Source organism: Letharia columbiana (genome assembly GCF_014066305.1).
Source record: "Letharia columbiana isolate WasteWater2 chromosome Unknown Sc0000001_s0, whole genome shotgun sequence".
Lineage (NCBI taxonomy): Eukaryota > Fungi > Ascomycota > Lecanoromycetes > Lecanorales > Parmeliaceae > Letharia > Letharia columbiana.
The window spans coordinates 593,778-613,971 of record NW_023501037.1 but is presented as its reverse complement, the minus strand read 5'-3'; the positions used below and the strand labels follow the sequence as shown (position 1 = coordinate 613,971).

The 20,194-nt window shown below is 50.1% G+C and overlaps 5 protein-coding genes across 5 annotated transcripts; all 5 read right to left on the bottom strand.

The window, feature by feature from the left end:
- Positions 1-302: 302 nt before the first annotated feature.
- On the bottom strand, positions 303-1,543 carry HO173_000774 (uncharacterized protein; the record flags this gene model as incomplete). Its single annotated transcript, XM_037302722.1, has 3 exons — positions 303-980; positions 1,036-1,089; positions 1,232-1,543. 3 exons carry the CDS (start codon positions 1,541-1,543, stop codon positions 303-305), a joined length of 1,044 nt encoding a protein of 347 aa, XP_037170229.1.
- A 609-nt stretch (positions 1,544-2,152) lies between these two features.
- HO173_000773 (uncharacterized protein) lies at positions 2,153-3,948 on the bottom strand (the record flags this gene model as incomplete). Its single annotated transcript, XM_037302721.1, has 3 exons — positions 2,153-2,988; positions 3,044-3,131; positions 3,187-3,948. 3 exons carry the CDS (start codon positions 3,946-3,948, stop codon positions 2,153-2,155), a joined length of 1,686 nt encoding a protein of 561 aa, XP_037170228.1.
- Positions 3,949-5,518: 1,570 nt separating this feature from the next.
- Positions 5,519-8,187, bottom strand: HO173_000772 (uncharacterized protein; the record flags this gene model as incomplete). Its single annotated transcript, XM_037302720.1, has 4 exons — positions 5,519-6,800; positions 6,933-7,172; positions 7,502-7,661; positions 8,181-8,187. The coding sequence occupies 4 exons, from the start codon at positions 8,185-8,187 to the stop codon at positions 5,519-5,521; spliced, it is 1,689 nt and encodes a 562-aa protein (XP_037170227.1).
- A 7,042-nt stretch (positions 8,188-15,229) lies between these two features.
- Positions 15,230-16,309, bottom strand: HO173_000771 (uncharacterized protein; the record flags this gene model as incomplete). The annotated part of the gene is made up of 4 exons (XM_037302719.1): positions 15,230-15,285; positions 15,359-15,530; positions 15,594-16,236; positions 16,293-16,309. The coding sequence occupies 4 exons, from the start codon at positions 16,307-16,309 to the stop codon at positions 15,230-15,232; spliced, it is 888 nt and encodes a 295-aa protein (XP_037170226.1).
- A 415-nt stretch (positions 16,310-16,724) lies between these two features.
- Positions 16,725-19,400, bottom strand: HO173_000770 (uncharacterized protein; the record flags this gene model as incomplete). The annotated part of the gene is made up of 9 exons (XM_037302718.1): positions 16,725-17,157; positions 17,205-17,495; positions 17,646-17,664; positions 17,727-17,846; positions 17,994-18,083; positions 18,211-18,283; positions 18,439-18,771; positions 18,827-18,864; positions 19,139-19,400. 9 exons carry the CDS (start codon positions 19,398-19,400, stop codon positions 16,725-16,727), a joined length of 1,659 nt encoding a protein of 552 aa, XP_037170225.1.
- Between the last annotated feature and the right edge of the window lie 794 nt (positions 19,401-20,194).

The window sequence follows — 20,194 nt, the reverse complement described above, 5'->3', positions numbered from 1 at the left end:
CTCTTGCTAGCATAAGCATCTGGTCTGAATTTCTCTGAGTGCACTCGAGATCTCAGAGCTAGTCCTTGCTTGCCGTCAGAAATCTCACTTCGTCTGGTAGTTCTTCGGTTGGTCTCGAGCTTGAAGTGAAACGGCTTCAAGTCCTGAAGAGCTGGTCCTCCAGCCTTGCAGACAGCACATCTGTGAGTATCGCTGCGCGTGCACGTTCAACGCAATGGGCTATTCTGCTGATGACGCCGTTGGTTCGATAATTGCCGGAGAATATTTGGGTTTGGTGTTCGGCCGTTCGTCATATTGTCCCTTCATCCTTCGGCTCCAAGTCCAACAGTTCCCAATATTATACTTCTGACTACCCACTTTACCGCTCCACCAGCAGCTACCAAGCCCAAAGCTGTCAAATATCTGCATCCCAGTAGTATCCTCAACGCCTCCATGTTCTGGACAGCAACAGCCCATGCAACACCTCGTCGCACCCAATCAACGCCTCCGCCTTGCGTGGAGAGGAAGCTAAACACAAATGTCACGCTGGAGCTGTTGAGTGGTGGTTCCGTGGTCGTGGTAGGATTCGTGGCTTCTGATGTATCACCATACTTCCAGACATCCATCAAGATGGGAAATAAGGACAGGCAGGAGCTGACAAACAGAGCCGTCGAGATGGAATTAGGGGTTGGCTTCTTCGGCGGAGCTGGAAATGGAGCGATGGTGTTACCACCAGAATTGACGCTGGGGCCGCCTTCATTGCTATGCTCATCCTTTGCTGTGGCACCAAGCCGCCAAACAATAGCCAGCCAACGGATGGTCAAGTGCTGAGAAAGTGTGGTGAAGGCACAGAGGAAGAAGTAGAAAGCGTATTGGAGGAGTACGGGGAGCGTTGGGATTGGCGAACTGGCTGTGAGGGATGGAGGAAAGGATTCGATGTGGGACCAGGTAAGGTAGACGTCGAAGAGGAGGAGAAGGGTGCCGAGGCGGGTGATGGAGGGCTGATATATAAGCTATTAGTAGTTTTTCACAAGGTGTTGGTAGAGAAAAGTGTACGTCGAGCTCATCATCATCACGAGAGAGGCGATTGAACAAAAGGTGTCTGTAGACCTGTCAGATCGTTAGCCTTGAGCACTCTCAGTAAACGCCAGCATAACTGATGACAAACAAACGTCAACAGGCTGATCGTCTTATTCTTCTTCTACTTCTTATTCTTCTTCTCCTTCCTCTTCTTTAGTCAAATCTTGCTTACCTGTGGTTTCACAAGCACCAGATCAATAAACAATACTACAAAGTCGTGCTCGACATATTTGTCCGCAAAGCGCTTGCAACGCGGGCATTGCGTCAACCTCACGTCTCCACCCGATCCAGTGTTCGTAGTCTTGAGCTTCTTTTCCGGAACCTTTGGTACGTTGGGAACGGGCCTCTGTGGGCTTGAGAGATTTGAGGTGGACTTCTTGCGGGTTGGGTCAGAGACAGGCGGAGCGGTGGCTTTGTGATTTCGGCTATGGAGGACGTGGTAGAGCTGAGAGACGGGATAGCAACATTCGATACATATTGGCATAATGCCCTAGAGAGGATCTTCACATCATTGCTCCTGTATTCCCTAGATCCCTAGAGATCCATGAAAATCTGCTGTTGTGAAAGTGAACAAATATTCGCCGACTTTAACCCTATAAATAGCCTAATCTATGTGGGATTGAGGCAGAGTACTCGCACTCACGAGAAGGACGTCTACTGATCATTTCTAATATATGATACTTTGGTCACGGTCATGAGAATTCATTCATGCATTCATTTCTATTCAACAGACTGCTATCGCATAATTTAAATATCAAATGCCAGCCTAGGGTAGCAATTCACCTAGTCTCGCAGACTGGATATTGCCACGAGACATGTCGGCTGGAGATCAAAGCTCATGAGGATTCATCGCTGTTCACAAAGGCGATCACGAAAGAGAACCTACGCCAATGCTCTCCGGGCGTTTCATTATCCCGTCAACGCAACAGTGTGGTGTTTGCTATTGCGACCCATCATGGAGTGGTCGGATTATAGGTTTCGGCAGTGGATTGACAGCACTGGCGGGCAAAGACTTATGTCAGAGTCGCCAACAGGGCCTTCATCACTCTCGAGTCAGGCGCTTGAGGTTGATCAGCTCAATGTCTTTTGCCAATCACCGTACAAAGCTCAGGTTACCTTTGCGGTCCTTCTCAATCTTGACATCCTTCTCACGCCTCTCTATGATGACTTCATCATACTTATTCTCCTTTCTGTGCTCCTTCTCAATCTCTCTCTCGATCTTCAGCTTCTTCTTTTCCGCTTCAAGGGCTCGTATCTCAGCCTTAATGCTACGCTCGTCTCTGCTGTTGTTGCGCTCTTTCTCACGGTGAGGAAGGACCAAGGCCAAAGGACCGTTGTGCATGGCATTTGACTCGCCAATTTCCTCTATGACCTCGCCGTGCCCGACCGACTTGGATCGATGGCGAGATTTGCTGCGGGTTGACCTCTTCTCAATTATGACCGAAGGTTCAGAGGGGCTGCTGCTGCTGCTACTGGACTCGCTTTCGGACTCGCCGCCTTCCTCTGAATGACCGCCTTTCGTTGAATGACCGCCTTTTGTCGAATGGCCGCCTTTTGTCGAGTGGCCGCCTTTGACCGAATGGCCTCCTTTGGTTGAATGGCCACCGTGCGTAGATTTACCACCGCCGTGGTGGGACTTGCCGCCATGCGTGGATTTCCCGCCATGAGTAGACTTTCCGCCGTGAGTAGACTTTCCGCCGTGAGTAGACTTTCCACCATGAGTAGACTTCGCACCATGCTCGGAATGACCGCCACCATGCTCGGAATGTCCGCCAGGAATAGAGCCACCCATAACGTCCCACTCGCGGACTGAACGTGGCACTTCGGATGGCGGTGGGGGAAGCATGATTTCTGGAATGACGATTTCGCGTCGCTCAATAACTTCCTCTGGTGGATGCGGCGGAGCTTCGATCATGTATGTGGTGCGGCCTGGCTTTCGCATGAGTGGGAATGACGAGAGACCATGGGAAAAGATTTGACTTACTTGCGCCACGATTCATCTCTTTGCTGACGTTGATAACTTCATCAATCCGCTCTTTATCCAAAGCCTTCAAGATGATGACCATTTCGCCCTAAACAAAACAGATCAATCAATTTGACTATATTCTTGACGAAACCATTGCTTACCTCTTCTTCGAACGGATAGCCTAGCTCTATAATAGCTCGCTTGTTCACCAATTTCCCCGGCATTCTAGTCTTGCCTTTCCTTGGAAAGGGTTCTTCTTCTTCGACCTCAAAACTCTCCCTCTCTTCGAACTCGGGTTCAGCACCCCTCCTCCTTCTGACCGTAGAAACTTCTCTCTCCTTGTATCCTCTGAACTCTTCATCGCCGTAATAGTCTGGTTCTGCAATCCTAATTTCTTCAAAATCTCGTTCGTATCGGGGTGGGCTTCTCCTGCGTCTACCGGGAGCTGGCATGGCAATAACCTCAGGTGGTTCCCTGGGGTATCTAGGTAGCGGCTTCCGATCAAAGGTGTCTAGGCTGCTCTGTCGACGGATTATGCCTGGCCTGGGAGGCGCTCGCGTCGCCTCGTAGCCCCTTCGGCCCAGTGGCTCTGGCCCCCTGTTGGGACTACTCTCAAAGGTATCGATGTCCTCCTCCTCGTAATAGCGCTGCTGTCTGCCCACTGACCTGCGAGCAGGTGGGCCGAATCTCTCTTCTTCGAAAATGCGGTCTCTCTCCTCGAAACGTTCACCACGCGCAACACGAGGAGGAGGGGATTGGAACTCTTCGACAGCAGTCTCTCGGCCACCAGCTCGAGGTGGTGCATAGCGTTCATGTTCTTCGAAACGGTCACGCTCAATCACTTGACGTCCGCCTCGTTCACGGTTGAATCGCTCCGCGTTCCAGCGTTCACCACCTCCTCCGTAGTCACCATAGCGTGACATGGCAACTGATTCTAGAGATGGAGAAGCAGGTGGAAGCACAGTCTCTGCTAATTGAGAATCAGGCGGTCGAATGATTGATGTCCTTCAGCAATAATGCAATTGAATGCTCACGAAAATGTTGAGGATGATTCAACTCTTGGCAGTCAAATTGGAAGATTGAAACCGACAACGGTAAAAACTCCGAATAGCTACTCCTACTCAACTCACGCCTGCAGCTGTTGTTGGAAAAAGATGTCGAGCGTGAAATCAGGATCATACGAGAATCCCACCTGATGACGCTGAAGTGGGAGAGTGGGAGCCCGTAGCCCGGCTTTGTCATCACAGCAGGGATTCCTGCCCTGCCAGACGTGCCAGCTTATTCGTTCATTTCTACTTGTTTTGTCGCAATGTGAGCACGAGGCAGGGTTATATACACGTTCATCATACTATCTAGAGGACCTATATGTACATTCAATAGCCAAACATTACCTCAGACATGCAACCTGTCTTCGAATCTGCAGGTGACTGCTCTGATGCCATTCAAGCGAAAAGCGTCTGCGCCGAAACTCCAATGCTATGCTGTTCAAAAGACAATTCGCATGCCTGTGTCGAGCGTCAGGAAACAGAGTCGTTAGATCGCTGGGTCATAAGATCGTCTAATCGTGAAACCCAGGAGCTACAATCCGATGGGTAGGTGATTGCGGGAAATGCATTGCTGTTGTGTGAGAATTACAAAAGCTTGCATGAGAAATCGGAAGCCAGTCTGTGAGGTGGTCGAGCCGTGAGATTGGTGGTGCCGTCATGGAGCGACATGCTTGGCCGGGCTTCCACCGATTGCGACGCGTAGCATCTAATAGGCTTCCTTTGCCGGATGCACCAGATCATACGCTATCGTGATTACCCATCCAAGGTCATGCTGTAAGGAGCGAAGCCCGCATTAACACCTTCGGCATGCTACTTTTGAGACTGCTACCGACACCGGATCTGCGAGATTGAGTGCGCTCATTTCCCACGGCTGATCCTCATCCAAACACATTGTACAAGAGTGAGCCAATGTACGGTCATTGCGGGGACTGACCTCCCTGTTGACAGTACCAGTTGCATGAGAGGTTAGTAGCGGAGGTATGGGGGCTATATTGGTCTATACCACCGTTGAGCGATTTGACTGCCATTTCTTAGTCACGAGTGGGAACCGAGACTGTTGATCTCAAGACGCGTGAGGAGCCACTCTTGGAGGAAAGGCGGAGAATAGCAGGTTGACCATTATCTTTGTCGGGATCTTTAGGTTCGAAGTCAATGTTGATGGAGCCTGATATGTTCGAGAATTGCAAGATTTTATAGAGACTGTAAGAACCAGTGACTGAGCAGGATCCAAGACGCATGTTTGTCTCCAAGGAATTGATATGGCAAGATGGAGGCCCGTTGGTTGAGTGTGGCCAGGAAGAAGAGGGTGCATTGATCTCGGCCTACAGAACTCATCGACCTCGGTTGTGGCCTTAGCGATACGGATCATTGGGTTCCAGCCTCAAACTCGTGGGAACCTCAGGCCGCCTATGTCGAGTCTCCAGAGTAGCAATATGCTGTCTAGTCCCTACCCGATGGACAGTCGATCCCCACTACTACCCTCTCCATCAACACTGGTATGTGACGCTGTGAGATGGGAGGAAGTCCGAGTGGATCGCCGGTGGCTATCGCCGGTCTTGTTACAGGAACCACGGCTTGCTCCCTTCGTTTGTCCTTCCTTCTGGCTATGCGTGGTTGAGCCCCCTTTCTTCTCATTTCCATCCCGGTCTCGGGGACGTTTCCTTCCTTTGCGGTTAGGGTCGCCGTCCTTGCAGTCCTTTTCCTTGAACGACAAGGGACATCGACCCCGTACGACGAGCGGTTCTGACATCTGGGAGGCAACTGTGAATAGTCTTGAGACTCCATCGACGATGATTTCGGCCTTGAGCTCAATAAGGATGTGGTAGAATTGTTGCTCTGTTCTTCTCGCCCCGTTGTTTTGCGTTGCAGCCCTGAACTGGTTCCTATGAAAGGTGTGGTTCATGGGCACGTTTATATGGTCTTGGCGGTCGCCTGTGGACTTTGTATAGTGTCTATTGGAGCCTGCGAGTGGCTTCATTCTCTTGGGTTCGATTTGTGGAGGATCTTTTCCTTCATGCAGTGGTTTCCGTTTCGCGTTGAACACCACGATTTTGATCTCTGACCCTTCCTCTGTCTCCACTACACCTCTCATGCACATCAAGAGGGTTTTGATGGGTTCCGGCTTGTGGTTATTACGATAGAGAAATAACGTTTCGTCCGGGGATGAGTCTGTGATGGGTTGCAAGTTGTAAGAACTTTGAATGCCGAAATAATTCCGGCGGTAAAGTATCCAGCAATCTCGCTGTCTCGCGGCCCTTTTCTTCAACACAAATTTTGAACTCATCTTCACTCGCACTCGCACACCCGCAGCATCGCGCATATCTCCCTTGGTCTTTGTGTCGCGAAAGCCAGGGGCACCCAATCCTATGGTGTCCGGGTGTCTTCCCCAACCAGCTGCATCGTCATAGTCGAGTTGCTGGCCCCAAGCGCGATCAGATTCCCCTGCATCGTCCATCTCGAATTCAGACTCGCTAACGGATTCTGCTCGTAGATTGGGCATTGGACTCTGCCTATGCAGTAGTCTGCTCGGATCCAGGGTATGAGGGCGTACACGCGGAGGGGGCATGTCTAGGGGATACCCGAGTCCACTCTCAATCGCATAAGCACTTCCCTGAAGAGAGAAACGTGGCAGATCGCATTGTCCTGCCGGCCGGCTTGGGTTTCGCAGCGGAAGATGGTTCGAACTCAGGAAAGCACCATCTGGGGGCATGTGGGGAGGAGCTTGGCAACTAATTCCGTCGATAGGCATTAGCTCACTGAATTCTTGCAACCTTGCCAACAAAATATTGATTCAGATTATGAGGACATCAGAGTGGCACACAATAGAGCAGAGACAGGAGCAAAAGACGGACAGGACTCACAGATAATGAGGCATATATCGATCCTCTTGCCTCGCTTGCATCACCGGCATCATTGATGGTGAGCTCAGATTGTATTCACCTGCACCAGCGGTCTCTGCCAAACACCGAAATGGGGGTATGTGGAAAGTGTTTCCGTTTGACGCTGATTGGTGTGGTAAAGGAGACGAAGCTTCGTTCAATACCGCATGGATACGGTTTCTTCCCATGCCCATGTCATGGGCATCGTGGAAGCTTGCAGCCCTTGGTGGCCATTTATTAGCTTCGGAGACAATGGCGGTCTGACTCGTTGCAAGTGTATCCTCAAGTAGTGCAAGCACCTAAGTTGAAATTGCGCAAGGACAAAGGAACCATGGCCTGCACTTCAAAGGTGAAAAGTGTCTATGTGACTCGTATAATGCAAAAGGGAAAAGATGAGCAAACGATGGACGACGAAACTCGCACGCACTCGCATATATTCAAGACCGAAACAAAGGGAAAAAATGTAAGTTGTATGGATACAGAAAGAGTGGGTGCTGGGATGAAATCATAACCGGATCGAAGTGTCGAATGACTCTCTGCGTTAGACTTACAAAGTTTGCCTCAATCCCGCGGGTTGAAGAGAGTTTGCCCATCTTGCTCCGTGCTCCGGCTGTATTGCCGCCAAACGCATTTCCTGTACAGGTTCTTGCTTGTACATATGAACTGGCTCGTCTTTGATGTGACCGTGGTGTGGGAAGTTATTCTGAGTAGCTGGAATGGAAGACATTAGCTCTTTCTTCCCAGCTGAAGTACAAAAGATACTGTCAGAACGCCAGGCCATGCACGCATATTGCAATGGCCACGAAAGACCTGAGATCACTATGGCTTGCCCAGACGTTACAGGCAGACACGAATGCACAGGCAATATGTCAGAAAAAGTAGCAGGTGAAGACATATACATCCTCAAAACTTCGATCAGAGCAGCATCAACGAGAAAGTTTTTGTGCTGTCTAATGCTCTTTCTCGGATGGTCTCTGTCTTGCTTGAAGAAAAAAAAGTCGGGTTGAAACCGAACAGCGACGTGAGAATGAGAGGGTTTGGCGCCTCAGACTATCACTTCTCTTGGCAGCTTGCCTGATGCGATAGTACAATCTTACGAAAAGACACAGCAGTGGATGACACACTTTGACAGAGAGCAAGTATGGCGCAGTGTGTACCGATAGTGGTATGTGCTTAGAAGTTTTCAAGACAATGTGATAACAGAATTCTCAGCAGTAGGAACAGACTTACGATCCATGGCTACGGCCAAGGCTCCGATGTGCTGGTTGGAAGATATCGCAAAAGAAAATGCAAAGTGAAGTCTCTCGGTCTGACCACTGGCAAGATGAAATGGTACGACGGGGTTGCTGAAATCCTGTGTACAGGTATGAACGCCTTGGTGATTTGATCAAGGGTCGGCGTTGACTAGGCCAGAGAATGTTGTGCTGTTTCCCACGGGAGTCGACTCCCTGTGAGAGGGTGAGGGAGGCGGGTGTAGAGAAGAGAAGTTGGAAGAAAGATGGAGGGTCGACAGGTATGTCTTCGGAAGCCACGACAGAGAAAGCCACTGAAAGAAGAGAAATTTTTGAAAGGGGTTTGGGTTCTTGGACTGATGATGATTTCTATCGTGCAGTGGGGAAGGGTGGTCTCTATATAGGCCTGGGTCGAGATGGGCAGTCTAGCCTTAGCACCGTGATCTTGCCAGGGAAAGGAGCCAGGAGGGTAATTCTACATGATACCGCACACTGTCACCCCATCGAGGCACACTAAAGATAGCTGAATGAGTGGCAAGCGTGAGATGCATGACCCCTCATAAGATTGAGCGCCTCTGGGAGGTTGGGCAAGAAGTTAGCGGCTAAAGTGTTGAGCAGATGCAGGATACGGCTTGGGAACGTTGAGGGGTTCGTTATAGAGGCTGCTGATCAAGGCTTCCAGCACGATTCCGTTGGTGGGGGAGGGAAGGTTACATGCAGCAGGCTATATGTGAAGCCATCAACCAATTCTCCGAGCCATTCATCCAGTCTTACGGACGAATCGTTCTCGGCAGGCCGCATGGTGGAGTGAATGGGGTTGGAATGTTCGCAAATTGATAAAGATCATAAGGTATATTGGTACACCTTGCTACCTGCTATTCTATATTTGACTAGGGCTTGCGCTAAGGCACGCATGAATGCGATACTACTACCCCTAAGTCATCGAGGATGGTAATTGCTTGGACACTGCCCGTGTGCCGGCTACTGCTACCCTCGTAGGTACAGTCGTACTGTCCTGAGGACTACTGCATAATGTATTGGGGTTGATCTGACTCAAGCAGAGAAATGTAATGGGAGTGATCTGACTCAAGCAGGGAACTGTAATGGGATTGATCTGACTCAAGCAGGGATGGATATAAGGATTTGTAACTCAACTTCCATCCATAACAAACCCATCTTATAGCGATTGCCCTCGATATAGCGATTGCACCTCAGCTTCCTTAGTGCTTCCTTAGTGCTTCCTTAGTACTTCCTTGCCGTAAACTCACTAGCAGATGTTTTGACTGGGTCTAAAGTACCTTAGCTTAGATTATAAGTAGATACTTTTGTAGTTGCCTTATTAGTGGACGGCAGCAGCGGCCCTGCCCACAGAACCGAGGCAAGGCAACCTAAAAAGGTTCCCACATACTTTAGAAATGATGGAAAGTGAAGTGGTGGGAAATGGTAAGTATGAAACGGTGGAATAGAGTGTCTGTGGTTGGGGGTAAGATTTGAGAAGTTAGACAAATCAAAAGAAGCTTCATATCTTGTGCCCCCGTGCCACGAATATCAAACCGTTCTGACTGACTGACTCAAGGCGCACAGCACACACGAAGGCACCAGTTGGCTTGTCCCTCCGTTGCTTATGCATACTCCGTAGGGAAGGAATCTTACCGTCGATCGTTTCTGTGCAGCCGATATCTCAAGGATGGGATGGATTTCTCCTACTCTCCTATTCTCCTATTCTCCTAGCGTTGCCGCCATGTGACCTTGCCGCATGAAGTGGGCTCTGAGAAATAAGCAGCATGATCGTTCCAGTTCTCACATTCTCTCACTCCCAATGATTGCGACGAGGCAAATCATCAGCCATGCTTGTGAGTACATCATCTCATCCCCCTGCACTCCAGCAAGTTCAAACAAGTTCAGCAGCGCCGCATTCTCGTAATGATTACCGGACATTCACAGTCACAAATGGCACACCACTAATTCAAGGTTGATTTTTAGCCAATGTAAAAGGTGAATGCAAGAAAGACATGATTGCATCTGCGGGACCCACACCACCACACCATCGCACCACGATAATTTTACCCCGCACCGTCCTTGTCTTCTTTTAGAGTATGTATCCTGTTTCCTGTTATCCGATCACTCTCACCCAACCCTCGCCCCACCTAAGGTACTAGTACATGTACCTAAATAGATCTACCTACCTTATATCTTAGCACCGCACGCACCCTAGCTACCTTACCCGCCTTCCACCCTGGTTCTATATCCTGCTCGTGCGATCCCCGCCACCCAGTCCTCCTTGACCCGCATCGATGGCATCACTCATCACGCATCACGCATCCCTCATCCCACATCCTTCATCCCTCGTTAATTACCCATCTCCAAAAAAAGAAAAAAACAAAAAAAAAGCTAAGAATTTCGCCATGCTCGTACTGAGGCGTATCTGCCATCGACTTTCCATAATTCTTAATCATTGCTGCCTCAGGACAGTGACTACAAGCGCTTTTAAGTCCATGCAATACTACGCGGTTCTCGGCTATTTGGCTCAAAAGCAGATTGGTGGATGACTGATGACGGAAGTAGCCTGGAAATGGGCAAATGATGCCATCGGTCACGCACTGTGCTTTAGTGTCTCTCTACACTAAGCGTTGAGACGTCTTGAAATGAGGGTTTGGTGCTTCCGGCCGTGAGGGTAAAGTAAGGTATCTTACTTTAGTATTCGTAGCTCAAATTACCCAGCGTCTACTTTACCGAGTCCGAGATACCTTAGCTAAGGGACAGTCAGTACCTTGGAGAAATGTCCTTGGAAGAAGGGTTTCAGATAGCGCCTCTTTCCTGCACACCTGCACCCAGAAGCTCTCGGCCAAGCCAAAGGATTGAAGAGTCACGATCAACCAACGGCTATTCACATAGGCTAGCCTCCCGTATTCCTGATTCTCATTCCGATTCTAGCCACTGCTAAATCATTGCTAGCGAGTCAGGTCACCATGTATCAGGGTACGAAAGATGGATGTATAGGCAGGAGTCGTCTCACACTCCCGGGCCCCTTGATATTGACACCTGCCTAAGTATGGCTGCGTGAGGCGCATCACGGCGTCAGTGAGTGAGATTTCAATATAGCCCCGCTGCGATGACTGCCACTCGAGGTCACTGCAACCTTCTAGATTAAATCAAGGGAAGCACTAGTGTTAGCGCACTGTTCCCACAAGATTTGCCTTGAAGCGAACGACACCCTCTCAGTATATTCCATAGTCATTACGAAAGATATCACGGCTGTAGGAAAGCCGAACAAGTACGGGAGCAAGTTTAGGAGCCCGTCGATCGGCGGTTTGATGAGCTGCACGGACTATGCATACTTAGGGGGATTGATGCGATGGTGGTGGTAAGCCTGGAGGCAACATCAAGTTTTGATCTTACCGAGACTAGACGGATCTTCTAGTGCCGAGAGGTATGCAGCTTATCATTTTGGTGCGTAGGCCTATTCCGAGGCACCAGAGGGTGAGGCAAATAGGAATCGGGATAGGATCGGACAACCATTGGCACGTATTCATTTTGCCTGGAGCACATTGATCAAGTGAAGCCCAACGCAGAGCTCAGCTGGACCTGTTCGCTGGCCGCTGAGCTCACCGTCCGGGATGGTCTAGCAATCATTACCCGTTGATCTCTTCACCATGTCTCGTTAAGCGATTTATTGGATGGCAGACCGTTAGACGAGCTCATCCTCTGCTTCCTTGGAATGCTCTAGATGCCATCCGCTGACCTGTCTCCAGCCTTTCCTCCGTTGACACTAACTAGACGCACCTCTTGCCATTGGCTGTCCCAACACGGGCCCCTTCTCTCAATTTACCAAGCTATGGAGAATCTGCTTCCATAGCAGAATTAGGCTCGAGCTCTGCCCCAGCACTCCCCAGATGCCAGGCCGGCTTTGTATTTTGGCATACCAAACTTTCGGACTTCCTACGCTCCAATCCCATCTTGTCGCCTCTCTTCGTCCTATGCTCCAAAGCTGCCAAGTATTGAGCATATGTTGAGGTAGCCCAAGGCCCGCCATGCTGTCACGGTGGTGTCGTGCGCAACCAGTGTGACAGCCAGTGTGACAGCCAGTGAGACAGCCAGTGTCTTGACGAGTACGGTGTTATTCGGCTCTTTACTATACGAGATAGTGTGGTGTCACCGTGAGATCAGATCGTTACATTGTCAATGTACTGACAGCTTGATCAAGGTGTATTGAAGATCCTTGAGGGCATAACTACGTCCACTGAGATCTGACGAACTCGAAGAGTGTACAACAGGACATTTCTGGGCTGTAACGGCGGATCATTCAAGATATCCAAAGATACAATCGAAGAATCAACCCCGCGAAATGAGTATCAGCAAATCCGATGCTTGACCGTACACACCACGACACAGATAAGGCATTGAAAGTGTGCGCAGTGCGATGCCATGTAGCCCCTGCACCACACGGTGCGCAGCGAGTCTTGATGAGTGGTATAGTCTGGCCTCGAAACTACACTGTTGACAGCGTCGCGGGCCTTGAAGCAGGCAAATTTCCAGCCTACAGTTGCAGTTTTCAGGATACGGCTGACATGTTATTGTGCAGACACATTCCTACCTGATGATCTGCATGCCCTGACTTTCTCAGAAGCACACGGCTCAGTGTCCCGCAAGAAGTCGAGTCGAATTTGCTATGGGAAAGCCCGGAAGAAGAGCTCCCAGGCAGAGGAACAACCGAAATCATAGAGAAATTTACTTAGAATTCTGAAAGTTCTGAGAATTTTCGGGGTAGGAACAATGGCCATACAATTCTAGAGAATATTCAAAGCCAGCCTCTTGCCCAATCCCTTGAAGTTTGCCATGAGAGGATTACGACCCGACATCAAAGAGAGATCTTTGCTACAAAGATGAAGAGGTATTTCTGAGCTTCTAACCCCCAGCCATCATCGCACAGGAGAGTGAGAACGTGGGAATTGATCACGCGTTTGGCTTTCCACTCATGGACAGCGCAATGCGAGATGGACTGCTGGCAATCTACCTACGGACAATAGGTTCGCCCATGCGTATCATTCTACAAAACTGAAAATGTTCAAGAAACTTCCGATGCACAGGAGCCGGAGCCGTCGGTTGCCTCCCCACCATCTGCCCGTTTGGTGTACCTCGATTCAGAAACAGATCTAATCAGACATTGGATGGGCGTCTTCACTAAACGCGATTTCGCCGACGTCGTTGTCTTCGTGGAAGCCTATCTGCGTCTTTGGAGGAAGGTGAATGATGTATTTAAAGAAGGCCGTTAGCTACAACAAAGAGAGATTAATAAGTCTTTACCATTCATGTCGCATACTGGTCTTCCTGACACATGACCGGTCCTACAGCCTCCTTGTGGTCTTGCGAATTCTCTTCCTTCGCCCGCCCATCCAGCTGCATCAATAAATCCGTTTCTGACCCCTTTAGTCTCACACGATCCTCAAAATCCAGTCGTCGAGATATTGGGTCTCACATTGTGGCTCTGGCCACACAGCCATCGTCTTTGAGTCTCCTGGATTTGTTCTGACTTTTCGTCTTCCTCTTCCTCAACAGCATTTTCACTCGCAGCAAAATCTCCCTATATAAAAAAAATGGAACCAGAGTGTCCAAAGTAAATAACCTGTAGAGCATTCGTCTCAGTTGTCGGCTGCTCGGGGATGAGGCCTAGCTTTGTGGCATTTCAACACGCCGTTTGATAGCCGTGCTTGATCTTTCACGCACAGCATCTCTACATTCTTTGACTCGATAGGCAGGATTGAATCAAATGTAGAAAATTGGAAGCCATATCTACTACCACGATTAACCCTTTCCTTGTTGTTGATGTCTATATACTAGGGTCGTAAGGCGCACATACCTCATCATCCTTCTCATCTCGTTCCAAGCGTCCAACAGGTTCTGGGCCCGTGCAGCGCAGCTGCGGGGCAGGATCCCTTGTGTACAAAATGATGTATACATTGCACTGAGAATCCTCGCACACACTCTCACACCAACCACGATTCACAAAGGGAGATAGCGGCTGAGGCATTCAATATTCAGAGGGGTCAAGGACTAGGTTTCAGGAGGGTACAGTGCAGGATTTCCGCCAGGGAAGATGGAGAACATTTCGCCGGAAAGCCCTACCACGGCGTAGGCCCACGACCACATCCAAGGCGAGAAAGCCCCCACCGGCAACCGAAAGCCCTACTCTCGTAGGTACAAAGCCCAAGCACGAGGTAGGCACAGTCAGGAGGAAAGGCCCCGACGGCAACGAAAAGCCTGAAGCCATAGGCACATACAGTCGTTCAGCGAAAGTACTCCAACATCTCGACCCCCGTAGGCACACACACACAAGCACACACACATATTCAATGGGCAACGGAAGCGCAACCGGACAAGCCAAGGCCCTATTATAGTACGCACACACAGTCAATCGCAGCAATGAACGCACGACTGGACGAGGATACAAAGCCCTACTCAGCATGTAGGCATCACGATCTCATAGCAAGCGATGGGGGATCGATAGCAGGCATCAAGCACAGATCGCGCACAACAGACCACGGACAACAAACCAAGAGCAAAAGGCAGTCGGATCAAGGATCAAGGAGACAGAAGAATAATCAGGGCACGGGCAGGTAAAGGGACGCGGACGCGGACATGGACGAAGACAAGGCCTGGTGGCATCGCATACTTGGAAGGGGTGGTTAGGAGCCACTCGATGGTGTCGGGAACCATTTTTGCAGCAGCAGCAGCAGCAACTAGCCGGTCCTTTGTTGTTGATGCGTATATAGGAGGGCCGTAGGGCTCACTTATCTCATGGTCCTTCTCACCTCATTCTGAGCCTCCGACGGAAGCTCGGCGGGGCCGAGAATGGACGTGAGCATTTGTCCACGTCCACGTCGGCCGGAATCACCCGTAGGGATCGGGAGGAAAGTTCACGAGGGGAAGAAAGCATGAGAGGCGGATGGAGAAATCAGAAGGAGCGGCCAGACCGACATCGGCAGGGTCGTCTCATTGATTACAGCAAGCAATGCATTATCTCGTGTCCGTGCACACCGGCCCGTAGCTCTAGTTGGCAGCTCGCTTGGCAAATTCGACCCGAAGGATCAAGTGTCCATAGCCATCTGCACAGCAATGTCAGAAAGCCTCGAACGATGTTTGCCGTTTGCGGAATGTTTGGCACGCGGCAGCACTTACAGCCATCGATCTTCTCACAAGCCTTTGCGGCGTCGGTCCGCTCTTGGAAGCTGATGAAGGCGAACCCTTTCGCTCTGTTCGTATCCCTGTCCTTGGCGAGGAACACACGCGTGACTCGGCCGAAGCGTTCGAATATCTCCCGCAGATCGTTCTCTTCCGCGAACTCGGAAACCTGTAGACACGTTCGAACGTCAGCGTAAAGCCAAAGCAAGGGAGGATTTCTGGACCGGCGCACATTGGTCACTCTCAACGTAGCCAGGTCGTCCCTCTCGTACTTCCCTCCCATCCGCTCGCCGGCACCGGCGGCTCCTCCTTTCCTGAGGTGCGGCGGCACGTAACCCCCTCCCCCAGTACCCAGACCGCCCTCCTTCGGCGGCCCATCCTCGTCCCCATCGGCACCCGCCCCGCCCGCGGCACCGGCTCCGTCCTCTCCCATCGGCGCCATCGTGTCCTTGAACGGACACCTGGCTGTGAAGTGCTCCCCGTCACAGATCCTGCACTTGACTTTCATGTTCTTCAGCTTCTCCTTCGGGTCATCCCCCACTTTCTTCTCCTCTTTCCCGTCTCTCTTCCACGTCACGCTCGGTCGGAATATAATGTTCTCGCCCACGCTTGTGGTGTCGAAGCTCGGTCCGGCGGCATGGCCTTTTTCGAGCCCAAACTTCGCCCAGCCTTTGCGCTCGGCGACGCGGGGGTTGACGAATTCTTTGACAATGGTGGTGCGTATGCGGCGAGTGGTTTTGACCCGTTTGCCGTCGTCGTTGAACCGGTAGGAAGTGACCGTTTTGGTACCGTCCTTGTTCGTGGTTACGGTTTGCGGAGGTAGGGTTGCGGGATCGTCAAGGTCATTTTCGACATCGTCGGCCCAGTCTGGACGGCTGGTAGAATGTCAGAAAGGCCCCTGATAAGCAACAGTGGTAAGGAGATGATATACTTAGCGATTTTAGACATTTTTATGGTGGACTGTACGTGTACTTGTTGAGTGAGGAACAACATACATTAATGGGCGGGATTTTGATATCTCTTGGTGTGGCGAATGTACGCTAGCCAGATCGAGAGGGATTCTAAGGTAAGAAACGGCTTGTCTTCAGTGGTATGAGTGACGGTACATATTAATGCTCTGAAAATTTAAGCATTGGGTAAGAGCATAAGTCGCGAGTCTTTCCAATCGATTATAAAAGGGTTTTCTATGAACGTTGCTTTGTCTCTGCGTCGGCAGTCTCCTCCTCCCATACCTCGCTGTGTACGCATGCTCGGGTATCTCTCTATTCAATGAAGCGCCGGTCCGTGACGAGAATTAAGAGTGTTTTAAGAAAAGGTCATCGCGGGAGAAGAGCCACTATCCAAAACCTCGCTGCTCCGCCTCTCAGGCATGGATCATCTGCTGCACCTTCGGGTAGACCCTGACCATCCTCTGGTACAAGTCCGGGTGATCCCTCATCAAAACATCTGGATCCCATGCCGCAGCCACGAAGATTGTATCCACACCACTTCCAATGGGCGTCATAAAAATCTGACAGACCTGTAGTCCTATCAAGAATGAGAAAGCCATTACCACTGGTGTGAAGGTTCCGCCGTCGTTATAACCCGGCTTGGTGAACTGCAGGTATAGATACGCGAGAAGGGCACAAGTGTAAGCCACGAACGTAGATCCCATTGTCAGGACCGGTCCAATTAAGCAATCATTGATCAAAGCATCGATTCCACGGTCCTTCATCATGGTCCAGGTGTCTTTAGCGGCGGGGATGTAGGCTTTGCCGTAAAGGGCGATATGTATGAATGCATAGCGATTGATGAATCTGAATGGTCAGTAGGGGTCTTCGCAAATGGTACAAGAGGTTCTTACTGAACAGCCCAATCAATCAATCCAATAATACATCCGAGGCAACAAAACGCGATCGAGGCGGCCATATTCCCTCCCTGAGCCTCCTGCTGCTGGGCTATGCTGACTGCCTGGCGCACCATATTAATGAGAGCCACGACCAGTGATCCAAAGCTGATACTGCCAAAAGAGTATGTGAAAGCCCTCTTGGCTGCACCCCTTGTCGCACCACTTGGCATCCCTCCTGGCTTCCCAGCACAGAAGAACCAGCTGCCATAGATACCTGCGACGATGGAGTGGATTGTATTCTTAAGCCTAATAGAATTAAAGAGTCAGTAACTTCTCTTTAAGCCGGGAGATGGAATCATGGGATATGTGTCTGGATTGTTTGAGACGCCCAGGACATCTCTCGGCGCTCTTGAAAACATTCCATTGACGGGAAATTTGGGGCTGGGTAAGTCTTACCACTCAGTGATCCAGTATCCTGCGCATCTGGGAGTCAGTAAGCCTTCTTTGAGGCAAATGGATAGCTTATAAGGAGCGTACCGGCGAAGGTTATAAAAACGATCAAGCCAATCACTTTGGCTGATGAGCAACCACCTGCACTGCTTCCACTGGCACAAGCAGGGTTTGACCCTCCACCGGAAGGTTCATATTTCACGTACACTTTTCAGGGTCAGCCTTTGCTCTTTTGAGACAGTGATTGAGTAGAAGATAAGATCCGGCAACAGGATGGGCTTTTAATTCTCAGCTTACGCCTTGAAAATGAAATGGCGGCATGGGCTGGGAATGTAATACCGCATGATCACCTACCAGAGACTAAAGTGAGAGAAAACCAGGCACCAAAAGCAACTGAAGCTATACCGCCAATAGCGCTGACGAGGAAGACATGCCCGAAAGACTCTATATTAGAATTCCGCAGTCAGTATTGCCTACTCGAGGAGGTACATTGAGCCTTGGATCACCGAGACGTGTCTCAAGGTTCAAGACTTGCTCCAAAAGGGGAAATATGGGCTCCGAAAATACGTACTGGCGACATCCATTGTCTGCTGAAGCATGACCACACTAAAAGGAATTCTCGGGATCCACGTGACGAAGCATACCTATGAAGATATCGGAGTGAGCATTCCTTCTTCGCGGCAGAAGTCCGAGCAACAAGACAACTCAAAGAGGTATTAAGAGCTCTGTACCCCCAGGATAATCTTGCAGCTCAGAAAGTCGTCCGCAATAGGAAGAATAAGCTCTGAGATGTACATACAATGCTGAAGATACCAAAGACAGCAAAAACTACTGCAGCGGAGTAGTAGTGTCGCACAAAGTAGTAGATGGCAGTGCCAATGCCGAAGAGGATGTTTAAGATACCAGTAATCCAGATGAACTGCTTTGTGAATGCACGGGCAAGGGTGAAGTATGTCCAGGACAGAACCAAAGCGACGGCGAGGACAAAAACGAATAGGACGATGGTATTGGTGTTTAGGGAGAAGTTGTTGCCAGCGTTGTAGATGCCACCTCCACTAAGGCCCTTGTTTGCAGAATATCCCTGCAGAGAGATGCCAGAGACGGCAGCGAAGCCGAGGAATGTCAAAATGAGCTGAATGAATCAGTGAGTGCGAAGTGGTCTACAACCATAACAAGACTGGACGCACGAGTATTCCGGCCCAAACGTCATTGTACTTGGGTTTGTCTGATAATAATTTCGGAGTCAGCATGCCCATCTCAAGAAAATATTTCCACTCATAATATAAGTTTAGGACGTATGAGAAGGGGATGATAGCCAGTTTTTAGACAGATCTGGAAAAGGAACAAGGAAACGAAGCCCATCTCCTGGCACGCACTGGAATCGTAAGACCAGTCTCAGAAGCATAGCTGGGGGAAAAGCCTTTCTTCCCCCGCCAAAACATGACTCATGATCCAGACCAAAGCGCCGAATAGAGAGGAATCAGTCCGAAATCACGTACCCAGCTTGAAAACCTGATCAAACGTTTGCTTCCCATCGCCTGCTGCCATTGACGGGGAACCGGAGTTTTGGAAGTTCTGACCATAGTTGGGTGGAGGCTGCTGATATTTGGGGTTGGAGTTGCTTTGGTATGCATTGTTTGCTGCTTGAGGAGGATATTGCATGGGAGGAGGGGTTGCATATTGCCCGTCACCACCGTTGCTTTGGCCGCCAGGCACTTGGTTGTAGTACGAGTCTGCTTCTCCACCCTTTCTTTGCGCCATTCAAGATATTGAAACAATGCGGGTTTGGTGTAGTAAGGTAGCGTAGGTAAGGGAGTGTTCGATTGATCAGAGAGTGATAAGTAAAGTAGAAGTCCAAGTATTTGCTGGCGCGCGATTGATATTTTCCACTACAGTGCTTAGTGTGGAGATCATCGTCATCAAATTTGCGGCACTTGGCACTTGGCACTGGCCCAGCGCTTCGTCCCGCCTGGTGCAGCCGCCTCTAGCCCGAGTTTTCATATTTACTTACCCTCCTAGCCGATGAGCTGAGCAAGGATACTCAAATTCGAAATAGTACCAATGCAATACTGCAAAACGGCAGCAAGATAGACATAAGTCGTTTACTTACTCAGGCTCATAAATTATCAGTGTAAATAAGTGTATCTCGGGTTCCTTCGTGCAAGCCTGAGTGAGCCTAGAGCGAAGCACCGCTGCGTTTGGAGACAATTTACTCTACTTCTACAACCTCATTATCTAGCGCCATGTCGTCTCATCTGTCACTTCATCAAGCACCATCCACTCAATCCCTGTGTTTCCCAAACAGGCCTTTCAAGATTTCCAGCTCGAACTTCATGATAAATCCAATACCATGGCCACTCTGCGAGACTCGTATCAGCCGCCGCGCTATGATGGCGCCGCTCCGACTCTCCCGGATGTTTGTACACACGGTGCTATCCTATAACCGAACTCCTCCTTCGCATGTTAGTCCAGTTTCCAAATCAAATTTCCTACTGCTCCCCAACCCTCCCAAGCTCGGATTGATGCGTCAATGGTGTGTGCAGCATTGTTCGGGT